At 30.5% G+C, this 15406-nt stretch overlaps 1 protein-coding gene across 1 annotated transcript in view; it reads left to right on the top strand.

Moving 5' to 3' along the window:
* The window catches only part of LOC134724417 (centrosomal protein of 95 kDa-like), a 28140-nt gene extending 16370 nt beyond the window's left edge, over positions 1-11770 (top strand). The window contains exons 11-23 of the mRNA XM_063587459.1: positions 1060-1204; positions 1582-1664; positions 2748-2909; positions 3368-3554; positions 4146-4238; positions 4785-4854; positions 5217-5312; positions 6526-6698; positions 7104-7178; positions 7590-7742; positions 8647-8780; positions 9680-9764; positions 10186-11770. Coding sequence (XP_063443529.1) covers positions 1060-1204; positions 1582-1664; positions 2748-2909; positions 3368-3554; positions 4146-4238; positions 4785-4854; positions 5217-5312; positions 6526-6698; positions 7104-7178; positions 7590-7742; positions 8647-8780; positions 9680-9764; positions 10186-10353 — 1624 coding nt within the window. The 3' untranslated portion in view covers positions 10354-11770. The remainder of the gene's footprint in view (positions 1-1059; positions 1205-1581; positions 1665-2747; positions 2910-3367; positions 3555-4145; positions 4239-4784; positions 4855-5216; positions 5313-6525; positions 6699-7103; positions 7179-7589; positions 7743-8646; positions 8781-9679; positions 9765-10185) is intronic.
* The last annotated feature ends 3636 nt before the right edge of the window (positions 11771-15406 follow it).

Here is a 15406-nt window from a genome sequence, read left to right as displayed (position 1 = left end):
GTCAGTAGTTAACCATATAACGAATTTATCGGACGCTGGACGGTTTCTGCGGCATTTTGTTGAAAAATAAACAATGAAACACAACAACATTAATAGATGACGTCGCCATTAACACGTCATGAACCCCATATGAAACTTACTAACCCCATATGGTCTCATAGGGGGTCACCACGTGACGGCATTTAACCAATCACAACGTGATAATTCATTTGTGGTCCGATAAACTGTGTTATATTACCGACATCTGAGGGCCGTATCCTAGGTGTTAGATAATGGACTCTCATTTCACTGTCTAGGGACTTTGGTCCTAATAACGTTTTCTGTCATTGTTAATACTACATCCAAGACTCATCTACCAGTACTCCATCATCATAGTAAGGGGGCTGACCAATCTGACCCTGTAAACAGCCGTTGTGGAGTATACACTGTAAAGAAACATCAAAATAGAAGGGGAAAAAAGAAAAAAAACTCGGGAACAAAACCAAATTGGCGGTCTACCAAAAAAATGAGTCTTCAGCCTGTTCCTGACCCACTGCAGAAAAATATTTAAAAGCTTACCAAACGTCTGTTGGGCACGAAGCCAACCGTGCAAGGGTTTTAAAGCCTGTCAAGGTCGTTAATCACTTCCATCATCGCCTTAATCAAATTATTTAGATGTATTTCTTTTCTAACTTTAAACTCTACTGATAGATCATGCTCATCTTGAATTCAGGAGGTCAAGTATTAAATTCCCAAATTGATCAAACCTACATTGTAATAGTTGTGCTTTATTGTCTTCTTCTTTGCCAAGAACCAACAATTAGGTATAAAAATAGTGATGAATTATTCTGGATAGGATGAAAAAAAGGCACACTGTGTTTAAGATGTGACTGAAAATCATTGTTTAAATTATGGTTTATTAAAAATTTGATCGCAGTGAATAAAGTGTTTCAATTATGGTCCATTAAAAATTTGATCGCAGTGAATAAAGTGTTTCAATAAGTATATAGTACCACTTGATAGGTAAAATATATTGGTGTAATACAAGTCCAAATTTTAAGCAAATTTGAGTTATTTCAGAGCCAGATTAGCCTCACCAGAAATAGAACCAGTATCCACAAGAAGAAATCCTTTGTTGTCAGATGTACCGAAGGGAATAAGTCCAACAAAAAAGCCAAGAAGTCCTGTACGGATGACTGAACAAGAAATTGTTTCAGATCCTGATGTATGTGTTCATTTGGATATTTATTATTTGATTGGATGTTTTTTTTTATTTTAATGGCAATTGACACTAGTATTTCTCCTCTACAAACACAAGACATATACACATGGTGTTACAATACATATTAAATATTAAACTTATTATCTTAGTGTCTTATTTTTCTACATAAAAATGAATTATTAAATTTTGTCTTATTAAAGAAGAAAGAATTTTACAATACTTTTCTAATCAATTTGTTTCTAAACTAAATATTAAAAAAACTTGAAAATTTTTAAATTATCTTAAAAGAAAAGAAAAATATTGAACAGAAATATTCATTAAATTCACCAATTCATAGGCTATTTAACATGTTGAATTAGTAAATATTTGTTCCATTTTAGTCACCCGACAGAGGAAAAAGGAAAGTGTCATTTATGGTAGACAGATCAGACTCTAGTCCTAGTTTCACAGCCCCAACTTGGAGGTGAGTGCTGCATATGTACTGTATTAAGGAATGGGGATGGTATTTTAAAAAACAATATTATGAAAGATAAAGTATTTGTTGAATTCAAAATGATTATTTCAAAGGAGTAGATTAAATTAAGTCCTGAAAGGGCCCAAATCTATATTCTTAACCTATTTGGGAGGTAAAAATCAACGCTTTGAAATAAAACTTTGACATAAATAATTCTATTTAAGAAATAATTCATGGAAGCCCTGGCCATGTGTAAATTTCCAATAATCTATGGCTTCCATGAATTATTTCGATTTTAATAGGACAAATACGATTATTAAAAAAATTAAAGCGAGGGTGAGTAAAGCTGTGTGTGTGGCTGTTCTTTTTTACTCCCTGTTAGATAAAGCTCAAACATTCTAATGAATCCGTTGCTTGCATGGATTATTTCTTGAACAACCGCTAAAATAAAAATCTGTTTCGTTCTCAAAACCAACAATTGTGATTTTGATATACATGATTTTCTCGTAAGCTACTGTCAAATCCAAAGTTAACATTTTGTAACTAAGAAGCCGCCATGTTGACTTGCTGAAATCAGTAAATATGCGAATAATGCAAAAGAAAAGAAAATCAAACAAAACCTACCTTGATAATTAATTTTAATACAATAGTAAACAACATTTCAATGGTTCACGTAACAGAAAACTTTCAACTCTAGCGTTTTCATTTGTATGCCGTCATGTTTTGAAATGACTTAAATGCGCCAAAAACATTTATAGACTCTCACGGAATTTTATTTTATTTTTATTTTGTTGGTTTCTCCGAGGTCTTGTGCATTACTTCTTTTTATTACACATCCATTAAGAATAAAAGTAATTTTGTCTTTTTTTAATTGTAATTTTTAAAACAATAAAATCGGCAAAGGGTTTGCAAATAGGTTTCAATACATGTGGATTTACGTGGGAAGTATATTGTAACAGCCATTACTATGTACACCACAGAGTCTGCGCTAAGTATAGATATATCGAGAATTTTATCACAGTGTTGTTTACAAAGCGAAAGAAGCACGTCATATTAGAATAAAATTTCTCACATGTCTTTTTATAACTTAAGATCAGGACGTCCTATCAAATCAGCCTGGGATGACTCCTCATCATATATAGAACATTCAAAGACAGCATACAAACCACCAAAGACACGTAAAGATTATGGAAGTTACCTGGAGTATGGGAGTGATAGGGAAAATGTGTCATATGATGATCGTTTAAAGAAAAAGTAAGTCACAATGACCCACATTGAAACAACTGTTTTTTTGCATTTATTTTTAAGTTGATGCTTTTTTTTAACCAATGAAGGGTTTACACTGAAAGCTTCTTGCTATTTTGTATGTAATTGATAGAGTTATATTTGGTAATACTGAAAATATAATTGAACTTTTGTTGAACATGATCCTGTTTCTTCACCCTGAAGAGACAAAATAGATATCTTTTAACCATTTGTAACTACTTTGAAAAATTCACAAAATTTAATTGCTAAAGGTTTTCCTAAAAAATTTAGCAGGTACATGTTTTTACTAAGTTCTTTTGGTTTATTTTTTGTTTTTAGGTACAAAGTAATATAGATCAATGAATTAAAATGAATAAGCATGGTCAGAATTTAAACAAAATTTCTAACTTAACCTTCAAGAATGTTTTTTTGTTTAAAATTAACAAAATTCAATGTTTTTTGTACAGGTTTCATGAAATAATTGATGATGTGCTGAGTGAGGATGAAAGGCTACCTCCAAGATACAAGTCTAGGTCAGATCAACATAGGGTTAGGTCAGAGAAAATTGTTGGCAAATCTAAAGGAACCTATAATGTAGTTGATGCCCAGAAATTACTAAAGAAAGAAAGAGAAACAAGTAAAAAGAAAATGGATGTAAGAAATTAATTTTATCTTATCCCTTTCCTCTGTGGAATTTTGTTTTTTACAATCTTGATTTGCATAGAATTTTTTAATAAAAAAAAATCGTTGGGGTTAAAGTATTAATGCATTGTGAAATTGAATATTTCATCAAGAAATTCAAATCAGATATTCTCATGAATATCCTTTTCATATTGGAAACTGATTTTTTTAAGCCTGATGCAGACATTGTGTAGTCAAAGCGTTTCAACTGAGGTACTACACAGGAGTCAAAAGGCGTCATTATGAAGTAAAAGGGGTGATGTCAGGAAGCGTCATTATGGAGGAAATTCTGATAGAAACACATTTTCATAACTATATTGTATTTATTTTTGTCTTTTTATTAGTGAATGACAATTTGCTTCCAAAATATTTTTTTATTTGAAAAGAAAAATATGCATTATGTATGCAGTTTTTCGCATGTTGAAAGTTAACTTTATCACAAAAACTTGGTTAAAAAAGTTACATTTCGCAATGTTTAAATATAAACTAAAGTTTTGATCAAATGAAACTAAACTGAGGGTCAAAATTTTCTGAATTATCATTTTTTGTTTATTCCATTTTCAGTTTTTACAGAAAATTTACAAAGAAGATTTAGATGAAATGGCTTTAGAAGCAGATGAAGGATTAGATATGGATAGGAAAGCTGCAAAACAAACAGTAAGTATTTTATGTAAATGACCAGAATATGTAAGCCTTTCAATGGAAAAATAAAAAAAGATATAGCAACATCAATATTCACATATTAGCAAATATTATTTAATATGTGATATAATTGTTATTTCATTCTTAAAAATTTATTTTCATTCTTTAATTAGTTTTAATTTGTTTATAGTAGATTGGGAAATAAGTTTTGCAACTTATATTAATTCCTTTCCACTTTGTGGGTGCAAGTTCTGCCGTGTAGTGGCATTAGCCTGTCTTTAATGTGCAAGGGATATGTCTCTCTCTTAACATGGGTCAGCCATTTATCGTCCCCTTCTGATGGACTCATTGTTTCCTCAAGACCATACTCGCAAATGGTGTGAAGGGAGAGCAGAAAATTTCAGTCTTTGAAATTTTCATCCTGAAACAGGAATTGAACCAGGAACATTTGTGTTAGTTGTCCAATGCACTAAGTACTTCAACACGGCTCTCTAATAATTTTATATGTTGTTATTTTATAAAATAAATATGTTTAAAGGTGTTGTTTTGTTTTGTTTAAAGGAAAACGAATTTAAGAAAAAAGTTTTAGTAGCACCTCAAAAGAAGATAGCACCGAAGACCAAATCTACAGGTAAGTAGTTAAGTTATATTTTGTTAAGGAGGAATTAGCATCATCTATTTATTTACCATCTTCACAAATTAACATTTTTCATTCTTTTTATTATTAAAGAGAAAAAAAAGTATTCAAATTTCTGTTTAGTGGAAATTATTAAGGGTTTATCTGTGATTTTTCTGATGCCATTTATTTGACTTATACCAAAGTTTATTGACTTCATAGTGCAGCTTTGAATCTGATGTTTCATCTTTTTTGTCAGTAAATATTCTCTGAATGCCATAAAATGCAATTTATTTTAAGGTCAACACTTATTGAAAAATTTGCTATTAAGAATTGTTTATGTTATTTGTATGTAACCAGTATTAACTCTTTTGTAGGAGTAAGTAAGAAACCTGCAGCAAGTAAACACATGGTCAGCTCTAAAGCTAAGAAGAAAACATCACCTGGTTTGATACCACCTGGCAAAACACAAAGTAAGTGCACCTAGGTAACACCTAATGCCTTTTACACATAGGAAATATAATTGTGCTGTCCACACTTGCTGTTTTTGTCTTGCCTGAAAGACTTAGGCATACTGTATCTGGCATTAGCTGAATCATCAATAGAAATAAGTGATTAGGTTAAACAGACATAACATATCTTTGTTTTTACAGTTAATTTAACATTAACAACTATAGGTCACTGTACGGCCTTCAATCAAAGCCCATACCGCATAGTCAGCTATAAAAGGCCCCAATAAAGGCTATTTTAACCCAATTATTCCTTCCTAGGTTAATACCAAGTGCTATCCTCTTTCCCTCAGCTAGTTTTACTCACATACTCAAGTTAAAATAACCATAACCATTTCAGTTTTTTGTTGCTGTAAATATTTTATTTGGAGGATTATACAATTTGTTAATGATAAGATACTGTGGATTCATTATAATTCGTTGCATACTTATTTTCGTGCATTATGTGGGTACAGGTGAACCATGAAATTAAACATTCCACGAATAACAAAATTTCTATAGGCTTGTGAACAGAGTCCGGAAAAACAATGAAATAAAATATCCATGAACATGAAAGTTTTTCTTAATCCACTAAAATTGGTACCTACAAACATAAATTAATCCACAGTAACCTAAATCTATATTAAGATAAAATAAGATTGGTAAATTTAAAATTAATATGTTAAACAGACAGAGTATAGGTAATTCTTCTGTATCTTTTAATTATTGAAAAGCTTATAAAAGATTGAAGTTTGAATACCCCTGCTCTTAAGGCAAATACAAGTTTGCCTGTGGTGACCTTTAGTGTTGACACAGTGGTTTCTTTATATAAGCCTCTCTCTGTTCCATGAATCCCTGTCATCACAGGCCACTGAAAAATGTTTTTATGTTGTTCTGTTGCATTCTCACACAAAGCTCCCTACGACGAGATATTTTAAAATATATTTCTATACACAGTGTCAAGTTTGTATACCTCTGCTCCAAATAAAAGTAACCATTTTTATTGTAGTGACCTTAAGTGTTAGCTCAATTTTTGTTTAAAAGTCTCTCTCTGTACTTTGAGTCCTTTTCATGAGAGGCCATGCCATGGACCAGGAAACATTATTATGTTATACTATAATACTATTACATCTGTCAGACAAAGCTCCCTATGATGAGTCGTATTATATTTTAAAACAGCTCATTTTTCTTTACACAGTGCAAATTAAAGACGATGAAGATATATTACCTTTGTTGATAAAAGAATTTCCCCATCTACACTTATCAATGCATACCTGGCATGAATTGTGGAGAAAAGGTATAAATCAGATAGAACAGGTTACCAGAGCAAACCAGGAAATGAGAAGGAAGAAGAGTAAAGCAAAAACAGATGTAAGTACCAGTAGAACATGTCTATGCTTATCAAATCATTTATATAGTGTATATGGTTCCAGGGCTTGACATCAACCAGGAAATTATTGTCTTTCCAGAACCTTAGAGGTTGACATTGTTGTAAAATTGTTCTAAGACAGATATGGTACAGATTTCCTTTTTAAAGGACAAGTGATGATTTTAATCTCTTAATTCTTGAATGGCATAGCCAGGGTATTTTCAGTATCTATGAATATTGCTAACCCCCATTAGAAATAAAATGATCCTTATTTTGAATGCATATGCTTATCATGAATTTCCAATAAAAGACCAACTTTTCCTACTTATCAAGTATATATCATTAAACTAATCAAACAAACAGTCCAATACATTTACCTTTTCATAAGTTTAATTGCATGATTACAGTTAGAGGAAGCTCAAAGAAGACAAGAAATAATGGTTAATATTATGAAGAAAGAAATTGAACATAGCCAAAGAATGGTAAGTGCAGTTTTTAACTGAGAGTAATATGAAAAGTAAATTATATGATTTTTAAATATTTTATCATAGTTCAATTATTTATAGCATATTTCTTTCATTTGAACACAATAGTTTATCGTACCATACATTTGGAATTTAAACAAATCTAAAAGTTTATTGCAAACAATTTTTACCAAAATAAAAATAAAAAGATAAAAAAAAGAAATTCTCTGCATGTTAATGTTGCTCTAAGAATCTGGTGTATTTGTAAACTAAAAAACTAATAAAGTTGAGGTTAGATAGAATAGTGAAGAATAAAGGATAACTTTATATGTGCTACATTTCTTAATTGTTGAATTAAAAAAAAATGTTTTTAACAATGTTGAAATATTGTATAAATAAATGTTCATGTTCAAGTATGACTGTTTGTAGAAAGAAATCCAAGAGAGACAGAAACAAACAGTAGCTACCAGGAATGGTTTCCATGAACAAAGAATGCAGTCAGCTAGATCTAGGAAGTATTATGATGATTATCAAGTCAGAATGAGGTCTAAAATGATGAAGAGAAGAACAAGGGAGGAAATGGTGGGTTATAAAGGATTGTTTTATTTGGTTAAATCAAAGAAATAGTATGTGAGAAAACACTAATGTGATTTGGTCTTTTCAGAGTCCATGAAGAAATTATCTGCACAATTGTAAGATTTTCATGAGCTTATTTTTTTTACAATCAAATTAAATCATTAAAAATAAAAATAAAAAGATAGGTTTTTAGTTATTATTGAGGCAGCAACCTAGCAAAAACATTCAAAGTTTTTTGGATACACATTGAATTCTTTCTGATATCTTGACGAAAGTGTTGAAAAAAGGATTAACATTTTTAAAGTTCTTTTGGTGTTTTTTTGTGTTACAGTAAAGCAAGAAGGACTTTTCTCTAATTTTCATGCTATTTCCACATTTCCTGACTGGTGTGAGAAAAATATTTCTAATCTCTAGTAAAAAATTTGTTCTCAGCAAATGAGTGGTCGAAATTTTATTGTGATGTTAAATTTTCTTTGTTTGTTCTGAATTTACCTATTGTGACGTCATGAAAAAAGGCGAGCATGTCTGATGACGTCACATAAAAAGTACACAACTTTCTTCAAATCTTTGAAAAAGAAGGATAAAAATCATTAGAGAAATAGATTCCACCACTATAACTCGTTTATTATGATATTTCTCGACTCTCGACAGTTAAATTTTAACTATCTAAAAAGCTCAGCAAAGCCTCACGCTTTAAATATTAGAATTTAACTGTCTCTAGTGGAGAAATATCGTAACACTTGTTGGAGTTGTGGAATCTATATTTCTTTACTCATTTTTCTCAAAATAATCCTTTTTTGAAATTTTTTTTATTGCTTCTGTCCTTTATTTTAATAATTCTTGAGTTTTATTTAGTAGTCAATAATATTATTTACCTTGTTTTTACCCAAAAAATGAAATGTATTTACAGATTTTCAGAAAGTTATTCAAAGATGGATTGGAAATACAAAAAGACAGAATTAAAGATTTGAGGAGGTATGCTAAGGAACAGAGAGACAAACAAGCAACAAAACAAAGAAATGAAGTGGAATCATTGGAAAATTAGTATCCTTATATAAAATATAAATAAATCAGTAAGATCATGGTAAGCCCAGGGCCTCTTTCTTGATAGGTCAATTTATTGCATAAGCAAGAAATTCTAATGGAAATGAATAATCTTATAAAGTCATATGAAACGAGTGAGTGTTGAAAAATAATGTTTATCCAATTCTCGAACCAATGCATGTATAATTCATAAACTTAGTACTCTGTGCACGATTTTCTCATTTTTTACGCATATATATCGTATAATTGTCAATTGTTTTTCTCTCTGTCTGTTATGATTTAACAAATATGGCTGCTCATTAAATGCCATGTTTTGAAACAGAAGTTTACTGATTGTCACTTTATAGTAAACAAATAACAAAAAGCATAGTAAACAAATAACAAAAAGCATGGGTATTGAGCACGTGTTTAACATGTACAATCAGATAATTGTTTATTTTAATGACATTTCCATTAGTATTGCGATCGCCCGATTTTTACGAGGAGGGTTGCGCTCAGGTCACTATGCATAAGGAAAATATGTCGGCGAATTGCTTCCTACAAGGAAGCAATGAAAAATGAGCAAACTTCATCTAAATGTGGACAAATTAAAGAATTTTCCTCAGAAAAAAGTATATGTACATAAGTTGTATAATGAAAACTATCCATATAGTTATAAAAAACATATGCATATTCTTTTTTAATTTGGGGTTTCTTATGACTTTAAGCAAAGTTTGGTTTATTTTTCAGTGAAACTGTTATCTTATTGTTTTATTTTACATTGATTAAAAAGTTTATGAAGTATGCAAATATTGGGGTAAAACTACATGATAAATTGATTTTCAACTTAAGAGTTATGATTAAAGGATAAAAATACAGTATAATTATCAGACGAAAAATGATCCTTAACATTAAACCAGCTACCGTGACCAGTTTGATATGTTAGCAGAAAATATAACAAGTGAAAGGAAGGATATAATGGTTAGAGATAAAGCTCAACAAAAGGTGAGTATTACGTTTTATGACGACAATTTTGTGTATACTTGGAACTTTGGACTTGTTCATTATTGTTTTTAGTGTTGAAATATTAAAAATAGCTCTTGTCATAGTCTTTTTGCACTAGCAAACACTTTTTAATCAATGTTTTATACTTATATGCTAAATCCAGACAAAAACTTTTAAATCAAGGCTTGGGTTTACATACAGAATCTCAATTCTGGCGTGACCATGACAAGTTGATATGAGAAAGACCTAATATACATGCAAGTTTGAAGTTCAAGTTTGAATCCTAGAATAAATGTTATAAAATGTTTACATCATTTCTAATGAATTCTGAATAGACCTCAGCAGACTACATGTGTGTGTGACATTTCAAATTGAAGTGTGTGCAGAAAGATCATAATAATTATCAATTTCTGTTTTATAGGTACTTGAAGGGATGAAGAAAGAATTAAGGAAGAAAATGGAGAAAGAAATAAAAGATTTACAAAGTCAGTTAGTTAGAGACGATGATGACGCTTATTTTAGACAGTTAGATGCTGATCGTGTCATACATAATCTCCAAATGGCCAAATATCATGTGACTAATGTATAGCCTGTCATGGGACAATTTTTTTACCTGCCATGTGATTTATTTCATAGCTATCTGTGATATGTCAGTTAAATAGATAAAAGCTTAAACTATCAACTCAAAATTAAGTATGAAATTTATTTGTTACTTTGCAGTACAATTTTTTTCTGTATTAAATAATTGCTTCTTATTGATTATAAACTTTTAGATGCAAAATTTTTAAGCTTTTAGAATGACACATCTTCATCTGTCTTTTAATCTAAGAGATGTTGTCTAATGCAAACATGATGCATCTACTTAGCTTGATTGAGTAGGCAATCTGTAAGCATGGGTTTTTATCAAGAATATGTTAAAATGAAATTGTACAAACATGCAGAAAACTTCTAATTTTAACGGGTACATGTTTGTTCAAATCTAGTATGGTTTGTTCAGAATTTAATAGAATAAATATTTACAAAATTAAGGGCATGTTGAAATAAGCCATAGTTTATGATCTATATTAGATTTAAAACAAGCCCTTTCCATATATACCAGCTACTCAATGAATAAGATGTATTACTATATTATCCACAGTAATTTTTACTGGCAGTTTTGGGTTAACTTACACTGTAGGCTGTAGGCAGTTGTCTCACTGACTCACAGTAGAACTGTCCTAGTCTTCATTGTAAATATATTGTAATTGCTACCTATCATACAAGCTTTATTGTCTAAATCTTAAATTTATTATTTGGTACTCCCTTCAAAGTTGGGAAATATTGATTTACCCATGTTCATATGTCCGGTTAGGTCCTAGGTGGCGAGTGGTCTGAGTAGTTACTACTGTAATCACTAGCCATGGCCAGTCAAAACTGAGGTTGTAAGTTTGAACATTCTCGTACGGATGCAATCAACTCCAATCTCGATTGATTAGGATTGTCAGTTTTCCTATCGAAGGTCATGGTTTTCTCCAGTCACTTGAGATTCCCCTACCAATAAAACCTGGCCGTCATGAAATAGCCCAAAAGTGTTAAAAGCATGGAAAGAAAAGTCTAGAAGCTTATCTCTTGTCATTCCCTAAAGAGATAAAAATGCATTTATAATAATGACTTTTATGTGTGCTTGATATGAATTTGGAAGTAAACCAATAAGACTACATTTACTAAGATCAATTTTTGATTAAATAATGCATTTGTCATGTTCATTTTTGTTTTTATTAACATTGACATGTTTTATATTTAGTTATTAAACTTTGCAAAACTTTAGTTAAATGTAAATTGAAAGACAAGAAAAGAAAAGAACATGATAAATATTCCTACATAATAGACAAATTCATATCTATATTGTGTGGGAAAAATATTATCATTACTTCATGCATATTAATGTTTTCCATTAAAATGATCACTAGTTGATTTATTGTCAGTGTTTAGTTCTGTGTAATTTATAGTGTGTGTTATGATTTTCTGCATTATTTATTTAATATAGGTTCATTTTCGTTTTCAGTTTTCAAAAAAGGAAATGCTATGATTTAAAAAAGTATTTCTAGAATTTTTGCATTTTCTTTTAAATGGAATTTAACTTTTGAAATTGTAAATACAGGCAGCATGTCTTCAAATGCATTGTAATTATAATCATAAATGTTATAAATTGTTTGATTTTACTTGTAAATATTTGATATATTTATGTTATTTTATATATTTGTTTGTAAAACAAATCATGAATAAAAATAGCGCCAGATATTTTTTGTGTTTGTTTTTTATTCATTTACAGTTAGAAATTGTTTAGCTATGGAACTGTTGCCCATAGGTCCTGATGATGTTTTTTTCACAATTTGCTCCACATGTGGCACCCGTTGTGTAGCTAAGGTTCAAACAGGTGATATTTCAAATTCGGTAGGTCACATTTGGGTAAAAATGGGGATGGGATAGTAGTTGCAAGACACAGATTTTCAGTAGCTGTCAACTATCTGTTGATGGCATCTAAAATTTATAAAGGGATACTATCAACTTCATCACTAGGAACTCTTGGTTTAATAGATTCACTTTGAGAAGCAACCATTTATCAATGAAATACAAGTCTGGGAACATTGTTTCAACTGGGAGATGTATACTCTGTATGCAGATGCTGCAGCTAGTTGATATATAGAAATGGGAAGTTCACAATTGGGCAGCTGAAATCATCTGTTTGGTTGTAAAACTATGTTTTCAACCGACCATCAGTACCAATTTCTAAATGTAAGTCGAGACATGAGGCAGTCTTAACTGTATATTTTGTATCCTTTATATCTCAATTTCGATGGGATAGATGAGTTAAACATAGTCATCAAATTTATACATTCTTTAGTGAGAGAACATAATCTAGATAACGGAAAGCGAGGTTCATGGATACAGCAAACTTTTGAAATGCTTTCTTGTTAAAAGTCAATACTTAATTCATTTGTCAAGCAGTTTGTGTAATATGATTTACACACAAAAACGATGTTGCTTGGTGCTTTATCTGCAGGGACAACGACATATTATAATATAGAGATGATTTACATGATTCGATTAAGTGATTCACAGATTTGAGTTAAGTGTTTATAAATTTGTCATGGTTAAAATTGAAATATATATTGCTCTGTTCATGTCCGTATAAACACAATTGCGTGATTCGGAGTGAAAAAAGGGGAGACAACTAAATTTTGTAAAACCTGTGATATGGTATATTTACAAACCTTCTAAAAAAAATGATAAACAACCTTTGTTGGTGTTTATTGAATATAATTTAAAGAACATACAATGGATAATAAAAAAAATTGTTGGGCAAATGCTAATTACAAAGCAATCCAAATAAACTCATCATAGATACCAGGACTAAATTTATTATATACGCTAGACACGCGTTTCGCCCACAAAAGACTCATCAGTGACGCTCGAATTGAAAAAAGTTAAAAAAAAGTCCAAATAAAGTACGAAGTTGAAGAGCATCAAGGACAAAAAATCCTAAAAGTTTTGCCAAATCCAGCTAAGGTCATCTATGCCTGAGGTAGAAAAGCCTTAGTATTTCAAAAATTCTAAATTTTGCAAACAGTTAATTTATAAATATAACCATATCAAGGATAATTCATGCAGCACAAAAAGTGTTGACTACTGGGCTGGTGATACCCTCGGGGGAATAAATCTCCACCAGCAGTGGCATCCTCACTGAATACGAAATTATATATGAACACATCGTTGGCAATATAATGGAATTTTATGCGACTGTTATACAAGTGAGTGATTTCGCTAGCTATAAGACAACGCCTGTTCCAAGTTAAGAATATGACAGTTGTGATTCATTCGTTTGATATGTTTGAGCTTTTGATTTTGCCATTTGATCATGGACTTTCCGTTTTAGATTCTGCTAGGAGTTCAGTATTTTTGTGATTTTACTTTTTTGTATAGAGTGTTCAAGTTGTCATCAAATATTCAATGTGTTCGTAAACGAAAAGAATTTTATTAATGAACCATGACGAGCACTAGCTTAATCCTAATATTACTTAATATTAAATTATGTGCAAAATTTGTCATTGGCTCTAGAGTACATATCAGACGTAGAAGGTTGATGAAAAAAAGAAAGTAACAAAAATTACCGAACCCAGAGGAAAATTCAAAACAGAAATTCCGTAATCAAATGACAAAATAAAAAGCTGAAACACAGCAAACGAATGGATAACAACTGTCATATTCCTGACTTTGTACAGGCATTTCATGAATGAAAACATGTGTAATAGGCTTTAGATGACAATTTTGTATTTGTAGACAGCTCACGTCGGTGACAACTTTTAAATCTGGCGTCATCAAATGTTATTTTGTGTCATGCTATTACGTGTTCCAATACAAAACTAGCATTTACAAACATAAAAGTGTAATGCAAACAATCCTCCGAGATTTATCTTTTCAACCTAATTTTAATGAAAATTTTATAAAATGTTAACATTTTTGTAGACGAAAAGCCTCTGGCGTACAAAATTATTAACCTAGTATTTATAATGAGATGCTTTACTGTTAATATTTATTCCGAAATGCTTTAAAAACTTAATAATGTCCAACTCGATACGAAATTATGACAAAATCACTGAACTAAACACTCCTCGATATGTTTACGTTATTGTCTGTCACAGTCTGTGACATTAAAGCAGCTGCGTGTTAAATAAGTATATTAATGACTTAAAGTTTTTTGTCTTGGTCGTTAATTTTTTTTAAAAGTCCTTGCTTTCTATTGATGATCTGCTTAACAGATTATCATATATTGCATTGCTTGTTCCTATGCACTCAAAAGGTTTGTCGGAGTGACCTCTGTAAACTTCCTGGTTAAATTTGTCGACCTTGTTATGAGATCAGATAAGAATACATTTATTTGCATTGCTTAATTATACATATATAAATGTGTATTTATTATAACTATACTTGTTTATGATTGGAGCCAATACAAGAACAGTATAGCATTTCAAAGGTTTAAAAAAAAAGGTGGCACTACAGACTTGTTATGGAGTGTATTATTTTGAAATATTTCTAACGGAATTAAAACTTTTCAGTTGCGGTTTCTTATGTACATGTACCATGATTTCACAACATATATTTTCTTTTATTTGTCTGTTTGTCTTTTTCACTTTTAGCCATGCCGTTTTCAGTTTATTTTTGATTTATGAGTACTAGTATGACTGCTCCTTTGGTATCTTTTGTCCCTCTTCTTATATGTCATTGGAAAAAACTTTGATTAGCACAATGATATTAGTTTTGATCAAACTTTCGAAGACTTTTCTTTTTAATTCAAAGACCTTGTGTAGCTGCTGTTATATATTATTTTTTTATTTATATAATTTTCAAAAATACTTAGGATGCTGAATGACGGGCGCACATTTAATTTGTAAATACTTATGTTTTCATTTCAAATAAATAAAAAAAAAATTGAGGCATTTTACTTAGATATTTTCACAGAACTTCAAGTTTAGCGGGTTCATTTTTCGCAACAAAATATGAATGTACCTCTGATAGCATAAATTAAACAATAATCAGAACTTGTGAATTTATTCTAGTATTCATCCTACGTGAATTTACAAGGATTGTGATTTAATCTAGTT

The sequence above is a fragment of the Mytilus trossulus genome, chromosome 1 (genome assembly GCF_036588685.1).
Source record: "Mytilus trossulus isolate FHL-02 chromosome 1, PNRI_Mtr1.1.1.hap1, whole genome shotgun sequence".
In the NCBI taxonomy this organism is placed as follows: domain Eukaryota; kingdom Metazoa; phylum Mollusca; class Bivalvia; order Mytilida; family Mytilidae; genus Mytilus; species Mytilus trossulus.
The sequence above is the reverse complement of the archived record's forward strand: the minus strand, read 5'-3'. Positions and strand labels throughout refer to the sequence as shown.